Source organism: Orbicella franksi, chromosome 2 (genome assembly GCF_964199315.1).
Source record: "Orbicella franksi chromosome 2, jaOrbFran1.1, whole genome shotgun sequence".
Taxonomy (NCBI): Eukaryota; Metazoa; Cnidaria; class Anthozoa; order Scleractinia; family Merulinidae; genus Orbicella; species Orbicella franksi.
This window is the reverse complement of record NC_138146.1, coordinates 7,440,360-7,467,238: the sequence shown is the minus strand read 5'-3', so window position 1 is coordinate 7,467,238 and position 26,879 is coordinate 7,440,360. Positions and strand designations below refer to the sequence as shown.

At 39.5% G+C, this 26,879-nt stretch overlaps 3 protein-coding genes across 3 annotated transcripts in view; 1 reads left to right on the top strand and 2 right to left on the bottom strand.

The window, feature by feature from the left end:
* The window catches only part of LOC145479904 (uncharacterized), a 148,882-nt gene that overhangs the window by 33,252 nt on the left and 88,751 nt on the right, over positions 1 to 26,879 (bottom strand). The gene's annotated exons all lie outside the window — the stretch shown is intronic.
* LOC145480077 (sodium- and chloride-dependent GABA transporter 1-like) lies at positions 4,345 to 17,144 on the bottom strand. Its single transcript, XM_081458557.1, has 15 exons — positions 16,943 to 17,144; positions 14,749 to 14,883; positions 14,221 to 14,371; positions 13,515 to 13,610; positions 12,992 to 13,124; positions 11,654 to 11,788; positions 11,142 to 11,245; positions 10,711 to 10,835; positions 9,825 to 9,937; positions 8,965 to 9,093; positions 8,211 to 8,310; positions 6,442 to 6,542; positions 5,549 to 5,716; positions 4,770 to 4,846; positions 4,345 to 4,417 (listed from the first exon to the last, which is right to left on the bottom strand). Exons 1-15 carry the CDS (start codon positions 17,142 to 17,144, stop codon positions 4,345 to 4,347), a joined length of 1,842 nt encoding a protein of 613 aa, XP_081314683.1.
* Positions 20,207 to 26,051, top strand: LOC145479897 (steryl-sulfatase-like). Its single transcript, XM_081458374.1, has 3 exons — positions 20,207 to 21,536; positions 22,269 to 22,973; positions 24,328 to 26,051. Exons 1-3 carry the CDS (start codon positions 21,161 to 21,163, stop codon positions 24,975 to 24,977), a joined length of 1,731 nt encoding a protein of 576 aa, XP_081314500.1. The 5' UTR covers positions 20,207 to 21,160; the 3' UTR covers positions 24,978 to 26,051.

The following is a 26,879-nucleotide window of genomic DNA, read 5'->3' as shown; positions in this document are numbered from 1 at the left end:
ATGTGATGACAAGTGCTTGGAGCAGAGGAGAGGAATGCCGGAGTACACTGGAACATACTAGAATTCCATGCCGATAGCTGATCAGTCCCCTTGCACAAGCAACAGCTCGAGATCAACATGATTAAGGCCCTGTTTAAATGTCGCATTTTACATGCACCGAATCTTATTGCCGAATTAAGTGCATGTAAAATGCGACGTTTAAATCAATTAAATGCGACATGTTTGAATTAAATGCGTGTTCAGTCGAATATACGACTGAAGTTCGACAGTTGATTTAAACGCCGCATTTTACACGTGCCGAATCTAATTCATAAATTATGTTAAATCATATTTTACCCATAACTCCACAGTTTTGTGCTGCATGACATGCGCACAACAAGCTGAAGGGAATTTTCGGCGGCAACTGCAGTGGGAGATGTAGAAGGAAGGCTGTTGAAGATACCAGTATGTGTGGTTCTTGCTTCGCTCCATTCGTGTAACGTAGTTATGCAAAACCAATGATGTTTCTGCCATCAAGCAAAAACCACTCTATGCTGCATGACATGCGGAGTAGGAAAGCAATATGGCGACTGTTGAGGATAATAGTGTATGCGGTGGTTCTTACTTCTCTTCAGCAAAGTTAAGCTTACATAGAAGATGGAGGGCGAAGTCTATGAACTTGAAAGTGAAACGAAAATCAGAGTTTAAGAGGTAATGCACTGTCATCTGCATTATAAATCCCCGCATCCTGTTTGCGCATAGTTAGTACCAACCATGGTTTGCGGGAATAAATGGTGTTTGCCGAAAGGTATAAACGATCTAAACGCAAAATGTGCTCCTTATCATTGTCAGCCGTATTGATGGGAAAGTTGAAGCGGAGTCAGGGAACGAACACGTCGCTCGCGCTCAGCAATTTTATTCGGCACAAAAAATGCGACTTTTAAATCAAATGCCGAACTTTTAAACTCGAGTCGACTCAAACTAGTGTTAGATTCGGCGCATGTAAATTCGGGGCTCTTAGAAGATTAGCTGAACATAGATACGTAGGGATTCTTCAGCTACTTGTGCACACGCGCGTTTTTAAAGTTTTAGTTTCCGAATTATGTCAGAAGTGAAACATCATACGACACGGGATACAGACTTATCAAGATTGTTGTTAATTCTCTATCTCACAGAGGTCAGTTTTCACCAAGATGAACGTCTGGATTCACTATATCTACTAGCCTCGTGAATACCCAACAGGTCCTGACGATCCGAGATGTACTAACTTCCAAGATCCGAGGACTAAGGCCCAAGTTGCCCTTGCTAACAACACAAATGTAACTCTGAATTATGAACCCTGAAGCTCAGAAAAGACATCAAAAATTAAAAGTAAACAGGAGGATTTGACTCTTGTTGCTTTAGAACGGGTAAAGAGTGAAAATGAGGATAAGAGTACCAATACTGTTTTTAACGTATGGAAGCTCATCGGAATATTTTACCGACTGTTATTGGAGGCGCGGTGGCCTCATGGTCTCAAAATCTCGTGCCATGAGGCGCGGTGGCCTCGTGGTTAGAGCGCTCGTCTCCGGATCGAGTGGTCCTGGTTCGAGCCCTGGCCGGGGACATTGTGTTGTGTCCTTTGGCAAGAGACTTTACTCTCACAGTGCCTTTCTCCACCCAGGTGTATAAATGGGTACCGGCTAACTTTATGCTGGGGGTAACCCTGCGATGGACTAGCATCCCGTCCAGGGGGGAGTAGAAATACTCCTAGTCGCTTCATGCTACAGAGAACGGGGTAAGCTCCGGGCTGATGGGCCACTTGGCTCGTATGCAGACTTCACCTCATCAAATGCTAAGAACTGGACAGTGTATAAATGTGGGTTATTGACCAAAGTTGTACTGGGTATTAGCCTCGTTCTTTTTTTGCGTGTTCATGAACCGTGACGGAGCTCTTCTTGGTCGACAAACGGGCAAAAAAAAAAACAAAGAATGAGGCCAATATCCAGCCATCTTGACCGAACAAGCTTGGTCAATAAAGGATTTATTACAAGGAAAAAACAATATTGCCTCATCGCTGGACACAGCAGGTAATCCCGCTCGGGTAGCCAATCACAGCGCAGGATTTGATTCATCCCGCCTGGTCAAAGAGCTAGCCATATAATAATGATTAAGAGATCAGAAAGCAAAAGTTTAAAGTACAATGTATATGGAGATTTTTTATCGATCGGGATGATAAACTGAGCCAAGAGAAGAGACATTAGTGAGTAACCTTAACACTAGTTAGATCGGGTGGGAGAAATTTTGAGTCCCTCGCCAAGTTTAAAGCTTGAAATTTGGATATTTCCTCTAAATTTTATCTATGAACAATTTGGCGTGCCATGTGTGATAACAGGTTTTTGGGCCGCTTAAGTTGTTATCCTTGTTACAACAATCCAGAGGGAAACACTCTTGCAGCGATGGAGTTTGTCAGACTCCTAGAGATTTCGGGATCTGTTACAGCAAAACAATCCAACGGGAAGACAGAGAATACGTAGTTACTTGGGTCCAACAGTAGACTTTAATCCACTAACGTACTCAGAACGTAACCAATACGGGATAGTGGTATCCGGCGTCCCACCACGGGGGCGTAACCGAAGAACAATTTACAAAACACCTGTATTTATTCTAGACTCTAAACAAGTGATCTAATATTTCGTTTAGTAATCCTAAACCGCTATTGGCTGCCAATGAGCTCATTGTTGTTCTAGGCTATTCCGTCATAGGCAGTCAGTTATTCTGCTCGTAAATATTAACTACTTAAACTTCAGGTAGTTCTCACTACAAGGTGTTGCACGACAATACAGATAGACAGGTGGTTACCATGGTTACTGGACTTTCACTTAACTGCTAACTGTTGGCTCTTTTATGGTTACGAATATCGGCAAACTCTCCCATCACACGTCATTATTCAAGGATATTGATGTTTCCATGGTAATCATATTTTGACAGACATAACCAACAACTGAGCAAAGTGCCCAGAGACGCAGTCACAATCAGCGTTATTTAGCACTCAATGCGTGACGACACACGTCAAATTTTTTTTTCTTTCAATTTTGGATGATTATTTGTCAAATATCCAATAACAATATTTCAGTTTACCCAATTGATTCCTAGTTGCCCTACTAACCATTTGATTCAGTGCCGAAAGAAAAACAGTTATTTTCAGCCCGTCCTGGTTTCTTTCTTCCCTTCGTCTTCTGCCATCAGAGTAAGGTTTCTCTTAGCTTCAACAATTAAATATATACATTTCGAGGTATATCGCAGAATTCCAAGTTCAAAACCAATATTTCATTTGCTGAAATTGGCCATGGCCATGGTTTACTTCATGAATCTCTTTAACCCCGTGGACTTAAACGCCGTAGATCAACATAACGTTGGTAAATTTAACAATTCTAGACCAAAACTGGAACTATCCGACAATCTCTAGCTCCTGGTCAATTTGATTTACGTTTTTCCCAGGAAAAGAAAAGATGTGCCGACCTTCGTTGTTGTTTTGACTTCACGGCCTGACTAGTCTCAATTCCGCACGCCACGCGGAAGCGAAGTGAAATTTCATGTTTTCAGATGGCTGACACGCGCTGAAGAAAAAAGATGTTCATTTTCTTTACCACAATCTCATTTAGATTCCATCAAGCAAGCATATGTCAGACATATAGAGAGCCGTAATTCGCGCATAAGCATAAGTAACGTAACCTGTTGCTGTAGCGAGATGTTGATAATTAGCGCCTTTTGCCAAATAAACAGCACCTTGGCTTAACACTGTCTTATTGCCTTCGTTTTCTCGAGCTGTTCTACAGAATGTTGCAACTACATGGTAGCTAAGCATGTCCTTTCACACCAACTTATATTCCCTACGAAAAATGAGAGAATATAATTCATCACCTAACTACCATGGATATCCCTTACCTTCTAGACTAAATTGGAATTATGGCCGACTGCAGGTCGTGAGGTAACCCAAGGGAACACTGGAGACGAAACAGCAAGCTTTGTGAGGGACAAAAATTATCTCTTTATTCTGTAGTATCTCAGTTTTTCCAAAATTCCTGAATCGGATATGACAACAACAGCAGCAGCAACAACAAAAATAGGACTGAAGGGGTTTGCTTTGGGGATTGTGGGTTGGAGCAGGATCCCATTAACAATGGTAACGAGCTCCTGAATGGAGGTGATGGGTAGGGGTGGGATTAGCTGGGCAGCTATTCCTCGTCGTCGTCGTTGTTGTTGTTGTTGTTGTTGTTGTCAACGCAACCAAAAGTGAACAAAAGTTTACAAAGATCAAAAAAAGAAAAAAAAGAGAAACAGAGCAGCAAAATAAATTCGAGTGCTTGTCCAAGGTTAAAGACTTTACACAGTTGATTCAGGAAGGTTTTCATTCCAGGCTACAGTACAAATATCAATTCTTGTCTCTACGCATTCACTGAAAACGAAATAAATGAGAAAAAAATAAGGTTAAATATTTTATCAAGTCACATCTGCTACAGTTAAATTGACTTCGATGATGAAAATCCTTTAACATCGATGTTGTAAGGGCTTCGAAAGTTTCAATAACGGTATTCAAGAAAGTATTTGTAAATTGTGGAGCGTTTCCAAAGTACGTTTTGTTTTTATGTGTGGATGCGGCCGTTTAACGTAAACCCTTGTTAGAATACTCAGGTTACGGGTAACCTTCTGTCTTATGCTTAGCATGTGGTTACTCCAAGTATTATAGTCCAGCGGGCTGAAGGCACTATGCCACAGCGCCTCCCACATTGCCAACAGGGATACTATACCTTTTTTGAGTAAGGTTATGGCGTTCTGCAACTATATTAAGGTAGTTTATATCCGGGCAAACGGCTCTCTTTAAGCGCTACGGAAATTAAAAAAAGGGAAGAAATCACTTTTTCATTCAAGCATAATGAAGAAGTTAAAAATAAAAGATGATTTTACTGCAAAATATGTTCTTGCATATCGTAAAGTTGGTCGTAGCGAAGCGTAGTTCCTAAAGCGAGCTAGTCTAATAACAAGGAGTCCAAAAGCAGTTTCTCCCGCCCATTTTTTGGACCCTGTATGGTTGTAAAACTTTTTGTAATGGCCTATTTTGTCATAACTCGTGACCAGGCTTCGTTTAGCCTATTTTTCTCCCGGAATTTTTTTTAGTCCGATGATTGGTTGGGAAAAAGACTTCGTGAAGTAAAATTACAAACGATTATTTGATTCGGTTTTCCGTGATTTCTAGAATTATTATTTCCAGATGTTATCAGCTGTTGCCTGCGTAGCGAACGTTCCTGACCTTTTGACGCTCAATATTTGAAGGCTTCGCGCGGTCAAAATGAGGAAAGTTCTAATTCGCACGGATACTCTTACAACGCAGGTTTTATCATCTGAGGCCTTCGGTTCTTTTCGATCATATTCACCTTCATAAATTCTTCTAATACTTTCTTGATTCCCTAAGTGGGGTTTTTGGCATTTTTGCAGCTAAATCTTTCACTTTCTTTTACTGTATTTCGTGCAAAAAAACTTCTAAAACCATCTTGGCGACCCATATTTCAGAATTTCTAGGTTGTTGTACCTCTCTGAAGGATCCCTTCGGATGGAATATCTCGTAGATTGCTCGAATCGGCATTGCCAGGAATGATAAAAGAGGTAACAGCCACGCCACAGCCTGGGCCCAGTCCGGATAAACATATTCACCATATGTGATTTTACTCCACTGTGTAACACTTCCCAGAAAAATGAACTGTAAAAAATGGAAAATAATTACTAAAACACGAGTGGTGATTGGCTTGGGAACATGTCCCATGCGAATGTTCTAAAGTGTATAATTAACTTTGTTTCCAGAGTTTTTTCTCTTCAACGTCAACTTTGCTTTGCGACAAATAAAGAGGAACTCAGTGAGAACATTCTGGACCTAGTGTTAATGTGAGAAAGTGTTAACCAATGGAAAAGCATCAGTTGTGATTGATATCATCAAAGCTGAATCTTTTCCACTTGCTAACACTTTCCATGATGAAAATAATTGGTGTAACAATGGCCCCGCGCTGATTGGCTTAACAACCTGTCTCATGACAGAATGTTCCATTATGTCATTCCCAGGGCTTAAGTGAGAAAGTGTTAACCAATGGAAAAGAATCAGCTTTGATGGACATCATCGAGGATGATTCTTTTTACTTGCCAACACTTCCCACGATAAAAATAATTGGTGTAACACATGCGCTGATTGACTGAAAAACTTGACCCATGATAGAATGTTCCATTATCCTGCTTGTTCTCAGAGGTCTTTCTCTCAAACGACAATTACTAAGTGGAATTCATTTGGATTACGGTCTAATCTATTCTTTTCACCTTATAAACAAAGCTCTCTCTTTTCTGCACATCTATTTTATTGCGCCCCAAAACACGCATAACGTTTTATCTTTTTCAGTTTCACTATCAATCGACCTTATGCTACATTGGTAGTCTTACCACTCCAACGATAGGTGATACGAACTTCCAGCAGATTATGAAATACATATTTGGTTTCTTGCCGATCATCGATTTGATGTTATTACAGAACTTATCCACGCCTGTAAAAAGTAGAAATTTGAAAACGTTATAAGGGCGAATGGAACCCCTAAATAACTCTTTCACTCTTTAGATGAAGTTCAATACTCTATTCAAAATTTGAATTATAGATAAATAGCCACGCAGAGATAATATCGTATAAAGAATTTATTATATAGACACAAGTGTTTTAATAGAAAATACATCACTCGTAAAATTCATACCAAACCACATCCGGGACACGAGTGGCGTATTTTCCATATCCTCACTAGTGAACATATCGATGATTTCACTGATATCAAGTTTGTCTCTTAAATTGTACTGAAATTCGTTAGTGTATGATCGAAACATGTTCGGGTCTTCCTCGAAAGTCTTCGGCAATCTTCAGCAATTGTCGGAAATCTTCGGAAGTTTTCGGAAAATGTTCGGCAATGTTCGTGTGACCTTCGGACAAGTTTTGGAGAATCTTCGGAAATTGTCGGAAAGTGGTCGGAAATATTCGGAAAATCGTCATATTAACAAATTGACGTCAGTTTTTTATACATCTGTCCTTATTTATGAAAAAATTGCGTCATAACATTGTCAAAGTTATGACGCAGTTTATCATCAATAAGAGGAAAGACGCATAAAAAACTGACGTCAATTTGTTTTTTACAATAACAAGACTTCAAAATGGTCAAATGACGGGAATAAATGCGGGAAAAGACGCCGTAAACCTGCCGTAAACAAAGATAAGTGAATTTCATTCAAAATGACGCGAGCATTGTCAACAGCTTTTTTCGCTTTTTGATTGGCTACTCAAAAAAGTCCATAAAATTTCATTGGTAAAAAGTTGACAGTTTGACAGCTGAAAGTTGAACTTGAAAGCTTGCATAAATTAAAATTTTATCCGTCTGTACTCTTGTTGATGATAAAAATGAGCCAATCAACGGGCGAGAAATTAGAAAGTTATTGTAAAAAACGCCTTCATCAGTATGCCTATATAGTAAAAAGAACAATACACGTTAGCTCGACGATATGAATTTTATGTTCTCGTGGCAAGAACAATATCTCACGAGTGAGCGCAGCGAACAAGTGAGTTATTGTCCTTGTCACGCGACCATAAAAGTCATATCATCTCGCCACCGTGTAATTTCCTCTATGTATTACACGGTAGCGCGGAGATTTGAATATATGACTGTTTGCAGAAACAACCGTTAAAAAGCGGGAAATGACGTCTCATTATCTTCACTAGTATGAAGTAAATATACCACTTGGGTCCCGGATGATGTATTTGCCAGTTAAACAGTCGTGTCTATTTAATAGCAGGACACTTCTCTACACAAGGTGTCAATGTCTGTCCCTAATACTGCCTATTTTTCTGAATTCAGCATAAAACGTTACAATGCAGAAAAAGCTGAACAAGTCTGTTACACAAAATCTGGGTGTCTATGATCTACATGACCTCAGGTTATTAGCAATACTATTTCATTTATTTATTTATTTATTTATTCATTTATTATTTTCTCGGAGAAATTAGCTATACAACTATTCTTGTAAATCCGAAGTGAAATAAAGGTGATGTATGTATGATATATGTATATATAGAACCAATTTAGATGTTTTTATTTCATTCGTAATGAATATTAAAGATGACAGCCACAGATGATCATCAAATCACACATGACGTCACCAAGATTGAAACCACCTACCATATCCCCAGCTGACTGCGACAGCCTCAAAAATAACCATAAAGATCAAAGATAGGCCGCCACTTTGGCTGTCAAATATATTCAGCACGTAGATGCCACCCTGTTGAAAGTTAAAAGTCAAATCAAAGTCAAAACACAAGAGTCTATAAATTACAACTACAGGGTCATCTGCTGCAAGTAACATAGAGGAATTGGATTGGAAAATGACTCCAAGCATTGTCAGTATTGAACACTTCCACATGCAGACTGACACATCTACTGAGACATGCAAACATTAATTGGCAAGTTTTATGTGTTTTAACAGAAGATATCTTGTTTAACTGATGGGTCAGCTTATACTTTTCCTTTAGCAATTAGAAAGGTCACAAGCAAACAATTTGTCATTTTTCGGTTATGGTAGTCAAATTACAAGTAATGTGTTTTAATAGGTACGTAAATCACAGAGAAAAGATCCTTTTGCAACATAACAAGAGACAATGAGCCCGTACTCACAACGAGGGCATGCTGGGTAGTTTATAGCTACTTACGTACTTTCCTTGCAAACGATTAGACCTTTGCATAAATGGAGCCTGAATTTGAATTACAATACATTACAAATCCTAAACCTCGTGTTGATGTTTTCAGACAAAGGATTTTTTCACATGGATGTGAGGCTTAGGATGTATAAGTATTGTTATTCAAATATCGGCGGGGGCCATTTATGCAAAGGGCCTAGGATAGGACCAAATAGTCCGTGGCCTTGTTGTGTACATACCTGGGTGACGCAAGACAGTCCGACAAGATATTGAATGATACACAAGAAAAATAAACAAAATCCTTTGTAAGGTCGCAGTTTGGTAAAGCTGTCCATCAAAGCTGACATGATGGTTTCCGTGAACACAAACTACAGAGAAATGATGACAGGTTTAGATAAAAGCGTCACAGTAAATTTTAGGTATACATTTTCAATAAATAGTTAGCTAGTTCTTTAATTCGTGAATTTGCACATTGTTTATGCAAACTTGCTTGTTCATTAATCGACTAATTCACTTGGCAGTGACAATTAAAAACACCCAATTTATCAACACACGCCGGCAGGAAGGAATTTAAAACATTTTTAACTGTTACTCCCTCTTGTCCGGGCTTATTTTTAAACTGATAAGGACGTAAAACAACCTGGAATTTTGGTCTCAGTGTTGAGCTCTGAATTCTATTAAAGGGAAGATGGGGTGCTTGCTACTTGTACCATGAATGGTAAAAAAATCACGAAGCGACTTTCCAAGTCATGACCAACTGTACGGGGCACGTCAATCACTACTCCATTATTCTAATTCCAGTTTAAGCCTATTGTTTAGTAGCTCGTAAGTTTGTAAGCTGACTAAGGATTGCAAGGGAGAAAATCTGACGAAGGGCACTACATCATGGTTATTGGTGCCACTTTCTCTCTCAAGCCAGGAAATGTCAGGCTAGTTAGTATGAGATTAATGTTCTCAAAGTGTACTCAGAATATATTTTTAATGTTGTTCCGTCTTCTTAACACTAACAAAAAGGATTCTAACAGGGAATGCAAGAGGCAGAGAACAAGCACTGTAGTAAGCGACCGACCGAATGGTAGTATAAAGTTACGCCTCTAACCTGACTGTCAAGTCCGAGAGTAAACAACATGAAGAAGAACATGACAGCCCACACTGAAGCACCAGGCATTTGAGCAATGCTTTCTGGGAAGACCACAAATCCGAGTCCAGGTCCTAGAAGTTAACAAAAGACAGCGTTTGAAAACCGAAAAAACATTTTAAGCAAAATCTTTTTTTAAATAAAATTACCAACACGTAGATTATTTGTGTCTTCTGGTGTTGGCTTCTATTTTCATTTCTAGTTAGAGCCTGAGCTGTTGTTTGTGCCGCGGAGCTGTTGAACGCCAATCTGATGTCGAAGGTGATAATTAATTATAAAAGGCTGTTCACTAACAAAGACTGAATTAAGAGTTGGCGATAATTCTAATTAGTACACATTGCTTTGAAAAACAGTTCTCTGTACATCAGGACGCTAGTACTAAAATTCTGTATGCTAACGGCCAGTCTCAGTGCTTGAATCGAAACTAACTCAGTAAATGTACTGTCCCGCAAGACAGTGGGGACTCGAGTGAACACGTGATAATTTGCTTGCAAACGTTTGTTTTAAGTTTGATGGCAGACATAGAAAGAACGTAGTTTTCAACTTCAGCTGTTAGTCACGGAATTTCGAGTTATTTTGGACAAAACACAAATTGCCTTGTAACTGAAGGAAACCTGCTAAGATAGAAGTACACTAGAAAGATAATAATAAACCATAAAGAAACGAGGATGGTTTAGGATTAACACTGAGTACAAAAAGGATTAACACTGATTACAAACGACGAACGTAAAAAAATAACTTAGAACTTTTCAAGATGTACAAACCGTGACGTAGTCCTTTGAATGGAACACTTATATCTATACCACATCATTTTAAGGTTGCTAAATTGCTCATTTGCACTGCTTACCGGAAGAAACCACTTCTGACACTTCCTTATTAAGTGTGTGAGCCATGAAGCCAATCACACTGAAAATGGCGAATCCCCCAAACAAGCTTGTCATGCAGTTAATTGTTGCTACAACCATCGCGTCCCTGAGAACAAAAGGAATACACACCGTGAAATAGAGAATTAAGTGACCTTTTTCAGCTTTTCAATTAAAATAAGTACGCGTGTAAGGTTGTATCACAAAAATTCCAGACTGATGGCTAACTTAACTTCACAGAGATCTGTTTCTCTTGGTGTTTCTGGCTAATTCAGGGTTATTGACATAGGTACGAAAAATTAGAAACTTGCCCAGGATTCGGCTGAGTTAAGCCAGCAGAATGGAATATCGGAGAGGGAACAAAATCTCTCTCGAGCGTTCGATAGAAGGTTTATATCTTCAGTTTGCCACCTACCTTTCACAGTTGTTATTGAAGCTATTGTAGCTAGCAAAAGTGACGAGGCCTCCGAGCCCAACACTCAGGGAGAAAAAGATCTGCGAGGCAGCATCGATCCACACCTAAAGGAGGGCATTAGAAAGAGTACAAAAATTGTTTTGTTAATATCATGGGTGACAAATTACTCCTTATATATGGCGCGAAATTTCAGCCTTAATTTTGTAATTTACAATAATGAAGTCAAAAACCTACGATTGTGAGCGCAATTTGTCACCGATGAATTAGGGAAATAATTTCATGCCACTTGCGCATTCCCTTTTTTGAGAAAACGCAAAACAGAAGTGAAGTTCTTTCCCAAGATCACTTACTACCAAAGTAGTCTCTTACTGATCCAAAAATTAATTGAGGAATACTACAGGCGGGTGAAGCAATCATCTCAATCATCAACACGAGTTTGATAAAGTTCTTTCCAGCTTAAATCTATCTTCGTTGGAGCAAATCAATCAGTGCATGCGCATAAGTCATCTTACCTGTGGCTGCAAAAGTTTGCTGAAGTCAGGTTTGAGGTAGAATATGATTCCATCGACTGCGCCAGGAAGAGTGACCCCCCGGACAAGCAGGGCGAAGAGCACAACGTAGGGGAAAATCGCTGTGAAATAAGCAACCTGGAACGGGAGGTGAAGTCAGGTGATAAGTTTCGTAAAGCATGACCATGCAGCTTCAGATACCTACATAGAGGATAGCGCTTTAGATTTAAGAAAGATTTCTGAACTCAACTTGACAAGGTGACTAACATATAATTGATTTTTCATGACTTGATATAGTCAATTTAGACAAAATTTTATGACAAGAAATCAGTTCTAAGTCATTCAAAACCATTTTTAAAAGGGTTCAAATTTCATGCTTGGTGGAACAAAGATTAATCCAACCCAGAAAGGACAGACTGAATCTAATTTTCAACGGTTGGCGAACTTGGATCGGTAAATGGACGAAATCATTGGAATCCAAACCAGCTAGACTCATCTGTGGATGTTCCTATTCAGTGCAATATACGATCATTAAAGCAGTAGACCGTACTCCAGAGGACAGAATGCGTTGAGTAAAAGACAGCTTTGATAAAGAAACCCTTACACTCTTAATTACATCGTTAGTTTTTAGTAAGTTGCTTAATTGTTCTCCCGTTTGGTCAAATACGTCAGCTGAAAACATAAAGAGATGTCAGTCAAGTCAAAACTTTGCCAGTAGGATCGTCACGAACTCTAGGAAATACGATGACGTGACTCCTCTACTTCACCAGCTTAACTAGCTATCCGTTAAGCAGCTGTTACATCATAGGGACTCTGTACTAACTTACAAATGCATGAATGAACTCGATTCTGAATATCTAAGCAAGGAATTTATCAAGCATTCTAACGTTCATACCCGTGACACTCGGACTTGTGACGCGCTACATATACCTCTTCATTATATCTCTCCGGGGGAGTTAGTACGCGCGCTGTGATTGGTCAATATAGCGGGCCGTATTCTCCTGTGCGGCCCGCCAAAATTTAAAGTTGGTTTTGTTGCCAAACTGTTTCGTGATTTATTGCTAAGTGTTCTTAACTTTTATAGCAAGTGAAAGTTTAAAACTTTCTTATACTCTAAATTATGTAATAAAGCGTGCTAACGAACTGACTCGTTTTGCTTGCGAGGTGCGTCAGAAATTTGAAGCCTTTGAAGCCTTCGAACCATTCAGAGCGCGCGTAGAATCACAGTTATTTGATAAAGTGTGGTAAATAAAGCGAGAGATCTACTCTGATGGCAAAAATTGGCCACAAAGGACTGCAGAATAGGGTTATTAGAGGCAACATTTTGCGTGTTAGATTTACCTTGCCAGAAGATTTGATCCCCTTATAAAGGCAACAGAACACAGCAGTCCAAGCGATCAACAGACAGATGACCAGCGGCAACCGCAATTCACCTGGCTCATCAATACCACTTGAAATAGCAAGAATATAACGCCTGACAACAAGAAGATTAATTTAACGCGATAAGTGGAAAATAGAATAAATATTGTTGTTGCTTTAGTCTCACATCCGACGAGCTCTAAAAAGGAATTGAATAAGAAGAAACAAAAGAAAAATGTGTATTACGTTTCGTATCCAACAATCAGAAGTGAACAGTTCAAAGTTGCATTCAATCAAAATCCAATTATATGATTTCGTCGTTGCTTTGTGGACGTTAGACTAGAGTTTTCTTGATTCTTGTATTCGCTCTTGATTTCTGTAATGACCGGTTTTTAGTGTTCTATGATTACTTTTGTTTTAGTTTTAGAACAGTGGAGTTTACAGAAAACAATAAATACAAAACAAACAAACAAACAAACAAACAAGGGCATCATGCAATACTCACTCCCAGAATTCCTCACTAGGAGATGTAAGCTTCATTGTACAGTTCAACGGCTGACCGATGGAGGTGCAGTTGGAGGTGAAATTCCCCCAAGCCTCACTAAGAAAAGAAAATTCGAATTAAGACAACAAAGAAGCTTCGTTACTTGGTTGCTGGCAAGGCTTTAAACTGTCTGGCAGGACAGGGTGTGCTAAATGTTTTCTGAGCTACTAGAGGTTTTGAAAAAGAGCCCTCTTGTGAATTTTCCTTTAATTGTTCGGACATGCGACATTCCGTGTTTAAAAATAATTCAAAATCTGCCGAACATATTTTAGTAAGCAATGGACGATGATTCATGCTTAGAAATCATTCTGAAAGTTTCACCACGGGCTGTACAATTCACGAAAATTTTCGAGAATTAAATCTTGGGTCAAATACAATTGGAATTGGTATCCCTTTTGCAAAATAAAGAACAAAATGGAATTAAAAACATGGAAAAATTCAAAAGAAATTCACGGAAATCCGACAAAGATTTAAAATCCGACCTATTATGTGGGGGGACTAATATATTCGCTTTACGAGCCTAACATCTCTATCCCGGGCATAACTATTGCTTACGGCCGTCAATCCTAATGCCAGTAAAAGCTTTCCGCGCACGATGAAAATGCACACCCAGGTATTTTCACTCTGTTAATTCTAATTTCTGCGACTAGATGCAGTATTTTCGTACCTGCAGGTTGCAGTGTTCCAAAAGTTACCGCAGGATTTCCAGGGTACCTCAAGAGTTAATGAATTGTACAAATATGAGATGCTCCACGCTATTACCACATTGTAATAGATAGAAATCAAAAGTGACGTTATCACCATGGCAATTCCGAGACCTGCAAAAGATTAGAGGTTTCGTATTTAGCCTCCGGTGGTAAGATCTGTTATTTACTTCGAAGATATACAGTAAAATTCTCTCTTGGTAAACTATAGAAAACCTGAGCACCGCATGAAAGTTCAGTTTGATATCTTCCATTCTAGTTGTTCTTATAAACACCTTAAAGTTCGAGCTACAATGTGTACAGTATTATAATCACCACCAATAAAGAAATGATAATACATTTTTAGTATTTCATCATGGCCCTTAATCAAGTACCTAGTTTTTTCATAATTCATAGCACTCCTAATCTAAACCAAAATTACATGAAACATGTTATGTTTGCAAGATATCATGATTGTCTCTTGATGTTTGCGGATATTTTATATGACAAACCTGCAAGGACGGGGCAAACCACTGCCCAAGCTTTGACAGGACCTAGGCTCAGGTATTGTCCGAGAGCCAGTTCAAGATAAAAGAGTGGAATGCCACAGGTTATCAGGGTCAGGAAATATGGAATTAAGAAAGAGGCTGTGGAGGAAAAAACAGAAAGGATAAGTGGAGCTTATGTTTTAAATTATTGGTTGGTGTTAATCGTTTTATTAGATCCAGACTGATGAATTGAAATCATAAATGCTGAGTTAACAATTGAAAGGTGAGTTCACATCACATGGAGCACGTCATTGTCACTGTTAATATAACCAAGTCAAATTTATAATCTCTTTGATTAAGTCTGTCCATAGACCCTCTATTTCATCTTGAGTCCGTCGAGATCGCAAACCTAGCTAAATATTAACCCGGCATGTGGGAAGTGAACGAGCCAAAACGCGAGGGGGAGGGGGAGGGGGGCTGATTTGGGCTCTTGCCAAGAAAATTAAAAACAAAGTTTCGCCTGCTACTACACACTACGCCGGAGAAATTTGAAAATGTAGCTTTAATTCTACGGTAGGCCTACCGTCCACACTAATCCGTCACGAAAACGTAGCTTTTCAAAAACGCTGTTCAAACTCGAGGAATTTGATAACGCAGGCTTTGCATTTAGTGTGAACGGAAAACATATTGAAAAGGAAGCTTTTCGAAAACGACGACGCCACGATAATCATGGTATTTCCCTGCCGAGACTTCCTCAAATCCAAATCCAAATGATCGTAGCCTGCTCTCGGTCATTAGTGCAGACGACGAAAAAGCGGGTGCGCGACGAGTGGGGTCTGCAACCGTCCCCACTGACCGAGAGCCTGGAACAGGCTAAAATGACCATTGATTGTTGCGTTTTCAAATTTCTCCCGTCTAGTGTGGACGGGAAACATTTGATGCGTTTTCAGGGTGATAATGCCGTTTTCAAATTTCTCCGGCGAAGTGTAGATGGGGACTTAATGAGCAAAGCCTCATTCCCCGAAGAAAAAAAAGCGCGCGTTAATATTTTAACCAAGGACAACCGCGCTCTTCGCGCTCCAGTAAATAATTATATTGGCAATATGACAGACCTAAAATATTTCATGAATTGTAAGTAAAAGTCCCGAGAACGATAAGAATTATGCGCGATGCTTGCTCTTTAGTTCTAAACACTTCTCTCTCGCGTTTGCCTTCCGTTGGTTGTTTTTCCTTAACAAACGCAGTTGCCGAAGTTGTTTCTGTTTTAATTTGATGAGTTTTGTTTTGTGCTCGTTTCCTACGAGAGGTTTACTCGCGTTTGTCGCTGTTTTCGACATCTTCCCATCGTATGTTCCCAAGCACTTGCGGGCGATGACATATTAGTCAATGCTCATCATTGTTCGGTTACTTTTCGCATACGCCTTTGTTGGGATGTTTTTCATTGCTTGCCTCCTAGTGAATATCTTTTGTACTTAAGTTTCAAATACATCTCTTTTTTGCGTGAGTAACCGTTACCGCTAGCTAGTTAGATGTTCAAGCCATGCGTGGTCCGTTTGGATATCTTCTCGCGCTGTCACTGCCGGTTCAATGCTTTTCCTCGCTTGCCACCCATTAGTATTTTGAAACGTACCACGCCTCCCAGCGTTTGGAGCAGTGTTCATGTTTTCCAACACTTACTACTTTTTGGTCATTTTTTCGCGCTTTCCACCGCGCTTGCTAATGTTTGGACATTTTTTACGCTCGCTACGTTTCTGATGTTTTCGCACCCTTGCTACATTATAGACCTAGATCTCTTCGCGCTTGCTGCCGTTAGGACGTTTTCCCGCGCTTGCTATTCAGTTTGGAAGCTTACCTGTTTTTGTTATTGTTTGATGTTTTTCATGCTTTCTACTGTTCTAAAGTTTTCGCGCGCTTGCTACATCTCTGAAAGTTTCCTCGCGCTTGTGGCCGTTTGAAAGTTCCCGCATTTGCTCTGAAGTTCTCGAGCGCCTGCTGCAGTTCTGGATGTTCGCGTTTGCTTCGCGGCTGTTTTAAAGTTTTAAACGCTTTCCGCGTGGATGTTTGGCGGCGTTAGCTACTTTCTGAAGTTTTCGTGCGCTTGCGGTCGTTTTGAACGTTTTTCCGCGAAAATCATGTTTTTGTAAAATTTTAAAGTACTTTCCATCACCCGCGACTTCTAAAGTAAGAAACGCATATCATTTATAATAGGCTAGGTTACCTCCGCCATGTTTATAGCATAGATAAGGAAATCGCCAAATATTGCCGAGGCCCACAGCATATCCTATACAAGAGAGAAGAAACTCGGCTTTCTTATGCCACTTCTCGCGTTCCTCGCTCGTGTTGGATGTATCAGCTGCCTCAGCTGTCTCAGTTGTCTCAGGTATCGTTACAGTAACGGGGTGAACTTTGTTTTTCGACATCTTTAAGTCTCAAGCTTTGTTTTACATCTGAAGACAAAACGCTCCGGGATGTGATTTCAACAAAGTGACTTCTGTAAATGACATCATAAAGGGTAATGACATAACTAGCTTCTGACATCACACAATTAACTAATTAGTGTAACCCTAGAACGAGAAAATAATTAATTTAATGCTCAGCTCGGTAAACATCCGAGCATCACGTATAAATATTGTTATTTGTAATAAAATTATTTTCCGCCTGAAACCCCATTCAAGGGGATACACCGCAAGAGACCTGCACGACCTGGGCAATAAGATATTTTTTTCAATTTTCAGAATAAAATAATCAAATAAGCAAGAAGATACAAATTTAGTAAAGCGTCATCGTGCAACGACGTTTAAAAAGATCAATATAATAAAAATAAATTCAACTAAAAGTATCATTTATTATTATTATAAGTAAAAAAAAAATTATCTAAAATCAATTTAATAAATTTGATTGCGCTTTCGGGAGGCACGCGCTGTTCAGAACCTCACATAAGGCCGAGCCTAGAATATTAGGCTACACAAGACGATTTGTAATTGTAACTTTTTGGATGAAACATTGTTCCGTAAAATTAGATATCCTAAAATAATCATGTAACATAGCTCGCTGGACGATTTTTATCACACTTTTTTGTTCTAGCAGCATTAGTTCATGGCTCCTAGACAAATTTTGGTACACACTGCGTTGTGTCTTTGTGAGGTCGCTATTTTTCAATATTTACCAGGTCACTTTCTGAGAGAAATTGTGACAGCAACTTATGAAACACTCGCATAAACAAAAAGATCGTACAACATAAGCTTCAAGACAAGGGCCTGTAGATAAATCTCTCAATTGTTTTCTTCCCCTGTTCAGAACATGCTAGTCACTACGTAGAAGACTCTTTATGGAATTGCTCCACCATATTTCAGATCACTACTGGAAGAATGAAAAACGGCGTACAACCTCAGAGGTACCCTTAAATTAAATCTACCAAGAGTTACTACAATCTCCTATGGATTACAATCGTTCAGATATGTTGCTCCTCAAGTATGGAATACATTGCCTGATAACATAAGAACTTCTGAATCCCTTATTCCTTTTCGAGACGCCTTTTCTTTTTTATCTTCTGTTTTTATATGTATACTTTTGTAACTTTGCGTCTTGAATAAAGAATGTGTGTATGTATGTAAGCGCGCTATTCACAATATTACTGTGTAGATTTTTATATTTTTAACAGTTTTGTCAATTGGTAAAAATAGTTACATCTTGCTGTCTTTTGCTAAAATGAGAAATCTAAATTTTTGTTATTTTAAAATTGCAATGAAAATCAATTCCGCTTCTCGGCGTGAAACGCGTTTTTCGATCAAAAAAGCAAGTTAAACATTTCGTGACAAAGAAAACCATGCAAGAGCCAACGTGTCGCGCAGCGGTTTTCTTTTGCATGGGGCGTCTATGTCATTTTTCTCAGAAACTCGCGTGGTTTTTTTAAACCTTTGAAAAAGAAATAATGAAATAATAACGATTGTTTTGCTTACTATCTTAAACCACGAAAAAGCCTTTCTATACAAATAATCACTTTCGACCGGTCATTATTTATCGCCTATGGGATGGCGGAGGATTTTCGGCTAAAGACAGTAACATTTAGCTGATCCTCCATTTAAATGTTATTTCATTGAAGTATCCCCCTCATAGCTATTAACAAATTTCATGATCCCCCCTCGATGCCTTCGCACACATATTCACCTTTCGACATGTTATTTGACGGTCATATGACAGTAATATTTCTAATCAGGATGCTGACTTACAGATTAATGAAGCCGCTATGGTGCAGTCTCTTGATCCGTGTCTTCCCGATATCTGATCAGGGTTCTAACAGAAGTTTTCACGGGCGTCGAATAAAGCATAACAGGCGACATAAATTAAAGTGAGGTCCGATTCGCCCGAAGGGACAAGCCAGCGTACGGGGTCCGGAGGTATGTTCACCCAGAAAATTTTGAAATTTGAGGTGGCCAAAGATGCGATTTCATGCATTTCGGGGGGAAAGTGTTACTATAAACGAGTTATTTATGATCATAAAATTAGATGTAGCAAGTAGCGCCGTTTCACCTTTTTAATTAAACTACTGTTTTCTTCTTGAAAGGTCTTGAAAAGTCTCAGTCTGTAAGTCTTAATTTATAGTTATATGTATGCAAATTTCAATGACCAGAGCAAGTGGCTACATTCGATTTTACAGCCGGTAGAATTCTGCCGTTCTACTGAGAGCCCTGTGACTGAGTGGTCTGATGTCAGTTGACATGACCAAAAACTAACCATCCCAAGTGTTTGGAAACTGCAAAGTTACCTTTTTAGAATGCCAAAACGCCGTCCACCAAGTCTGTATGGGAATGTGACATTTAGTGATCCTCCCTTTTGGGCTGTCAGTTATGACTGATCCCCCCATCTGTCATCCTAAAAATCCAATGATCCCCCCAAAAATCCCCCCCCACCACCTCGCTCCAGGCGATGAATAATGACCGGTCCCCAATATGAACAATACGACAGAAGTAATTATAAACCTGGAGTCTGGTCATTTATGAATCGCTAGTGAGCTCCCAGTCGATAGTTAATGTAAAGGGAATAACATTTTGATTTCACTGGAACAACATCTTTTTTTTTTGTAAACTCGTGTGTAAGGAGACATCGAAAACGAAATCAACATTCGTAAGAGTGGAGATTATTCGCACTGAAATTAACGCAAGCAACTACAGTAAGGAGCCGACTTCTGTTTTATCTAAACAACACGAGAATTTATTTTGGAACTGACATTTCATGAAGGTTACTGTGTTTTCTGGATTAATAACCCTTTAAACCTCTTTAAGTTTTGTTTCAAATTTGGCCCGGCTGGGCCGGGCATATTTTATATTCTAGGGCAGTTTTTGTTGCCATTTCTTGAGGTCCTATTTACAGGTAACCGGCTTTTAATCGAGTAAACTGAATACGGCAACTCTCGCTTTTCATGGTTAAAGATACTAAACAAAACAATCTTTATCATTTCAATATTTTCTTAAAGGTAAAACAAAAATCCATGCAGGTTACTGCGAAAAATAAAATAGGCGCGCCATGCAAAAGAAGACCACTGCACGGCACGTTAGCTCTTGAATGGTTTTCTTTCTCACGAAATGTTTGAGAAACGAGTTTCACGCCGTGATTTTCATTGCAATTTTAAAATAACAAAATTTCGACTTCTCATTTTAGCGAGGAAACCTCATATTTGGGCGAAAAAACGTTTCCCCCGCGTTTTCCACCAGACCCCGTGCTTTCCACACCCCGGAACCCCGTACCCCGTACGCCGGGACCCCGGCCCCGCGTTTTCCACCTAGCCGTAGCGGACATCAGGGACATCAGTCCCCAAATCGATCGAGCGAAATTATACAGCTTTTGTCAACGTGGAATACAAATAATAAAACAGATTAACTAAAAATAACATTTACCAGCTGCTGTGACTCTCGCAAGTCTTAAAACTCCGTTTGAAATCTGTAGTTCGCGTTAAATTTCATTTCGAGGCGTGCGGCTGCACTTAATGACATGAGACTTGAAAGAACGGTTCGTTACTCAAGACCTCGATGTCCCCTTTTTCCGAGGTCGAACATCCTTTAGATTTATTTCATCCCATTTTGAGTCCCACAAGGGTGTTTTCTAATCGTAAAAGTAGAAAACATTGTAGGCATGAAACATCTTGAGAGAGCCTTCCGGACGCCATTTGTTGGTTTGGTTAAAAATGGTCTAATGCTAAACTGCGCCTTTCTACTACCCCCTGAGGTCAAATATATTCGTACTGTGCATGGGTGGCCAATCGTGACACGAAAAAAACAAAAAACCAGAACGTCGGCGAAAACTAGACTCGGCCTGCTGAATAACAACAATTGTTGTATGCCTCGTTCTTGAATAGGTGCTATTCTTATTCAAATCAGCGACCCGAGATGATCCGGTCCGACTTTTGTAGCTGCCTTCTTCGAAGTGATCGTCAGACAAGATGTGGCGCACTTGGTGCAGCGTCCTTTTTCCGTTTTTCCTGATCAGCGTGACATCTGCAAAGCCAAACATTATTGTATTTCTTGTGGATGACCTTGGAATCGCAGATCTGGGCTGCTTCGGTAATGACACGATCAAAACACCGAACATTGATCGGCTGGCTGAAGAAGGAGCTCGATTGCGACATGATGTAATGCCGGATTCGATTTGTACACCAAACAGGGCTGCCCTTCTTACAGGACGGTATCCCATCCGATCAGGACTCGCCTCAGACGAAGGGCAACCTAGAATGTTTCTTTCCGCTTCTGCATCTGGCGGTCTGCCCCAAAATGAAACCACATTTGCCGAGATTGCATCTGCTGCTGGCTACAAAACAGGTTGGTCCAATATTCGTAAAATTTTAGGCAGTTGTTCGACCCTTGAGGTTACATTTGCATGAAACAAATTTGCATCACAACAAAGCAAGCGTGCGACGGCAATGATACATAGAAAGTCTTTGTTACCCCCAAGAACCAATATTGGTCTTTCATAATGAGTGTTGGCATTGAAGAAAGAGACAAAAGTGTTCAGAGTCCTCAATTATTGCAGCCAGGTCCAGGGATTTTTATCTTATCTGCATAGCTATAGGTAGCCAAGGGCATGAAATTGACACTGGCTAACTCTACCCTCCCATCCTTAGGTTCAGCATTGATAAGAAAAGGAAATAACTCTCTTGCTCTCTACATGCACTGCAGGCCTATGCTGCTCTAGAGATAAATTTTTTTTTGACAAAAAAACAACAACAACAACAACAACAACAAAAAACATAATTTTATAAGTCAACTTTAAGAAACTTGGTACATTTTACTGATAAGTTCAGTACTTTTTTCTTTAATTAATTGATGTCACACAAGTAACAGAAACTTTGAAACAACTCAGGAATTGAGTTATTTTGGGTGCCATGAAATGGAGTACATGTTTTATTTTTTTTTGTCGAACTTTATGGAAAATTTACTAGAATATCCTAAATGAATATTATTCTCATTTGTTAGAAAGTTGGGTGTTGACTGAATTCAAAGTCAACTCCAAAAAATCCAATCGTTATTTCTTTGTCTTTTTCTGTTTAATAGGTATTATTGGAAAGTGGCATCTAGGGCTGCACCTATCATCAAACTCAGATTTCCACTTCCACCCTTTGAAGCAAGGTTTCCATTATTTTTATGGTCTGCCTCTCACTAACTTAAGAACTTGTGAGTCTGGTCAGTATCTTATAAACCTTGTTTATCCTGGGTTGAATCCAAAGAATGTTCTTGCTTCTGCGAGTGTTATTGTAGCAACACTATATATTTTCTACCTGACTGGTCTACTAGATAAGTCTGTTTTTATTTTCAATGTAACAATAAGTCTTCTTATCTGTTTTGCGATAACTGGCTGGTTAACAATACCTCAAAGACTGAACTGCTTTGTACTGAAAAACTATGAAGTTGTGGAGCAACCAACCATTTTGGAAAACTTAACAATTAGGTTTACAGATGAAGCAGTCAACTTTATCCGTGCAAACAAAGAAAGCCCCTTCTTATTGTACATGTCATTTGCCAAGGTACACACTGCTTTGTTCAATACACGGCCATTCACAGATCACAGTGATCATGGTCGCTATGGTGATAATGTGGAGGAAATGGATTGGAGTGTAGGTCAGATCATGGCTGTGGTTCAAGAACTGGGTTTGAAGGAAAACACATTTGTTTACTTTACATCTGACAATGGTCCTCATCTGGAAGAAATCAGTGACACAGGTGAATATCATGGCGGCTGGCATGGTATCTACAAAGGAGGTAAGATGTCTCAAACTCATAAGATGGCTGTATACTAAAATGTTTTTTTTTGTACTAGCCAGCTCTATTGTGTTGTTCCAGAAAATATTCATACCTTCCCCATGGAAGGGATTTTCTGCGAGACCCCCCACCCCTTTCAAATTCCAATTAAGCTTGATTCATTACTTTAAATAATTTGGTCTCAGAGAACCTCCCACCCCCCAGGAAAGTCCAGTTTCTTCTGTGAGGGGGTGGGGTGGGTGGTATAGATATTTTCTGGAACTGGACATAAATGATTGACAGGTAGCCTAATTTTAACTAATTTTGCAGAAATGTAAAAAACTCTCTCAGTCATTTTATCCAATCTTAGATAAAGACCTCGGGTTCTACATAATAAATGTTAAGAACAAATACTTAACAATTATTCACTGAAGGCGAAGTGAACATTGGTGAATATTCACCAATGTTCACTGAGCCTGAGGCGAATAATTGTTTAAGTATAATTTTCAGAGGTGAATATCATGGACTACAAAATTTGCTTGCGATTGACACAACCACTGGATTTAAGAAAAGCCTGGAATAAAAGTTCTTGAAAAGATTTTTGGTCCAAGTGCGACAGTAGTCATTTTGAAAATTCTCCATCCTTTCAAATATCCTGGACTTGGAGTGATGTCTTTCGAATAAATGAAAACTTCATTAAGCAACTGTCTGCCATGTTTACTTGCCGGGATGGCAAAGGTGGCCAGCTTAGTAACCAAGCTCTAGTGGGGTGAATACAGCATCATATGATGAGCTTTTCGACCAATCAAATGTCCAATTCTTGTATTCACCTCTGGAAATTATACTAAATAGAGGATATTACATGGTGGTGAGAAGATATATTTTATGTTCGAGTGGCAAGAGCTATATGCGCTCACTTGTGAGCTATTGTTCTTGCCATGAGAACATAAAATTCATATCTTCGCGCTAACCTGTAATGTTGCTTTTTATATAGACAAACTGATGACGATGTTTTTGACGATTTTCTGAAGATTTCCGACCACTTTCCGAAGATTTCCGAAGATTTTCCAAAATTATTCCGAGGGCAAGACGAACATTTCCGAACATTTTGCGAACATTTCCAAACATTTTCCGAAGATTACCGAAGATTGCGAAGATGACCAAAGAAGATCTGAAGATGTTTCGATCATACACCAACAAATTTAAGTGTAGTTAAAGGGACAAAAGAAAAATGTTATCAAAAATGATATCTTCACATGTGAGGATATCATATCGTTTTTATCAATTCGTTACCACTCGGTATACCACTGACTTTTATATAATAATACAAATTAACAAATTAATTTTAATCATGTTTTTTCTATTTAATTGACAGGCAAAGGGCAGTGCTGGGATGGTGGTGTTAGGATGCCCACTGTAGTATCATGGCCTGGTCATATCCCAGCTGGGATCTCACTTGACAAGCTCACCAGTAGCATGGACTTATTACCCACAATTGCCAAGCTAACTGGTGCAGACCTTCCAGAGGACAGAGTCATCGATGGAAAAGACCTCTTACCTCTTCTGACCAACGTGAGACAGGAGTCTTCTCATGATTTTATTTTCCATTATTGTGGAAATCAGGTCCATGCTGTGCGTTATCATCCAAAAAACACTGACACTGTCTGGAAGGCTCATTTTATGACACCAAAATGGAATGAGGGAACTGACAGCTGCATCGGAAAAGGCATATGTGGTTGCCATGGAGATGAAGTTAACATGCATGATTCTCCTCTTCTTTACGACATGACAGATGACCCTGCAGAGAGCTCTCCCATTCCTGTTAACATGCCCAAGTACAAAGAACTGATGAAAGATATTTACCCAGCTCTCAAAAAACACAAAGAGAGTGTTGAAAGTGTCCCTACCCAGCTTGGAAGGATGCAAAATTTTGTTCATCCCATGTTGCAGATGTGTTGTAATTTTCCCTACTGCACTTGTACGGAAAGTGGTAGAGAACTTGAGCATTATCCTAAAGCTGTCTGAAAAAGTCACTGACCAATGTGTAAGAAACTTAAGTACTCACACACAAAAGCAATGACTGGGTTTTGGGGTTTGCATCGTGGAGGCAATTTAACTGCATTCTTATCGCATCAAGTCTTTTTTCCCCTACAAAGATATAGGATTAACCTTTCCCAAGTGTTAAAAGCTGTGTATAAGGCTAGTTGTTGGGACTGCCAGGATTTCTACATTGGAAAAACAAAACGTAGATTGCATGAAAAACTGAACATTTTAAAGCGATCACGAGTACCTGTCGCGTATCTGCTATTACAGACCACGTCCTGTCAACTGGTCGTAACTTAAGATGGGACCACTTTGACGTATTAGCGCACCCAAATTAGTTCGCACCCACCGAGTTCGTGCCCACATCGACTCAACTAGCGATCAAGTGCTTAAAAATATATCTTTCTCTTAATACCGAGCCAAAAAGACAACGTTGTGGGCATAATGAAACAGAATCACAAAAAAACATGTTTATTTCTTGTTCTTTAATCCACTGAAGGTGAAGGCGAGCTCGAAATAGAACGTGTACAATGATTTCAGGGGTGTAGGGGTGCGAACTCCATTGGTGCGAACTCGATTGGGTGTGAAACAGGTAACATAATCCGATACCCATTGTAGAATAAAGAAGACTGTGCTAATTAGGGAATTGAAACCTACTCTAAATTAGCAGCGAAAAGCTTTATCTTTACTAGTTTGCATCTTTTAATACGCAATTTTTTTCAGCTTCTGTCATTTTTTTGTTATATTTCCTCAAATTCTAATTAGTTACTTACCGGTACCTTAAGTTGAACCTCCACTAACGGCCAGCTCTCTACACTTCTGAAGATGTATGGCAAAACATGTGAAACGTCAAGTAAAAAGATATAATTTTTGTTTTCCAGTGATGCATTTTAGTGTCATGTTTGTCATCATTTGCAAAGTTTGCGTTTTATTTCTTGTTAAGCTACGATTGCCAAAGAAAAAGAGTGCAGTAAATCCTCGAATTAGCGCCCCCCCCTCGAATAAGCGACCCTCATATTGGTTGAAATTTGAAATAAGCGCCTCCCCCCTCGAATAAGCGTCCCCCTCCCCTCCCCCCCATTTTGTGGAAGAGTATAGTTTTCGTCATGTAGTATTAGATTTGTACATCGTTTCAGTTTGTGAACACGTTTAGTGAACACGTTTAAGTACTAACGGTGCCGCGATTTAAACTTAAAGATCAGCTTTTTATGTTATAAACAGCTTTTGTCTTTGTTTACCCGCAGATGTCGTATGACAAGAATGATCATGTCAGGCCACGATTTGGGAAAAATCAAATAAGCGCCCCCCCTCCCCCCCTCGATTAAGCGCCTCCCTCGAATAAGCGCCCCTCGTCTTCTCCTAAATTTGAAATTGGCGCCCCAGGCGTCAATTCTAGGATTTACGGTATTTATCATGTATCGTTGGACGATTTTTAAACGACCATTTTGTTTCAGCAGCACCAATTCAGACATTTTGTTGTATCTATGTTAGGTCACCATATTTCTCAATATTTACCAGGCCACTGTCTGAGGGGTCCGGCTACTCTCGAAGGGGGTGGGGATTGCGGAAGTGACTCTTTTGTTTGCTCGAGAAACCCCATTCTCTGTCGGTCTTTTGTTAGAAACGACAGAATACGTTTCTTTGCCTCTTGTCCACGTGACTCGAGGCATATGTGGCCAGGGGGCATCGCTAAATTCCTGTGTAAGAAATTCCATTTTTTAACACGCAGAAAAAAATATATCAAAGGATCGGTCAATGGGAGGGCGACTGGATTCTGGCAGGGTTCCACTGTTGGCTCAGCCTATATATCACAGAGATGTAAACTCGTATAATGGAGACGTTCTTATTTCAAGGAGAAGAGGCTCGACAACTGTAATATTTTGG

Coding starts and splice junctions, on each gene's coding strand:
- LOC145480077 (XM_081458557.1), bottom strand. CDS start 17,144: ATGTCGAAAAACAAAGTTCACCCCGTTACTGTAACGATACCTGAGACA. Junction 10,836..11,141: donor TTCAATAACAACTGTGAAAG/GTAGGTGGCAAA, acceptor TTTTGTTCTCAG/GGACGCGATGGTTGTAGCAA. Junction 8,311..8,964: donor GACTGTCTTGCGTCACCCAG/GTATGTACACAA, acceptor AACTTTCAACAG/GGTGGCATCTACGTGCTGAA.
- LOC145479897 (XM_081458374.1), top strand. CDS start 21,161: ATGTGGCGCACTTGGTGCAGCGTCCTTTTTCCGTTTTTCCTGATCAGC. Junction 21,537..22,268: donor TGCTGCTGGCTACAAAACAG/GTTGGTCCAATA, acceptor TCTGTTTAATAG/GTATTATTGGAAAGTGGCAT. Junction 22,974..24,327: donor GCATGGTATCTACAAAGGAG/GTAAGATGTCTC, acceptor TTTAATTGACAG/GCAAAGGGCAGTGCTGGGAT.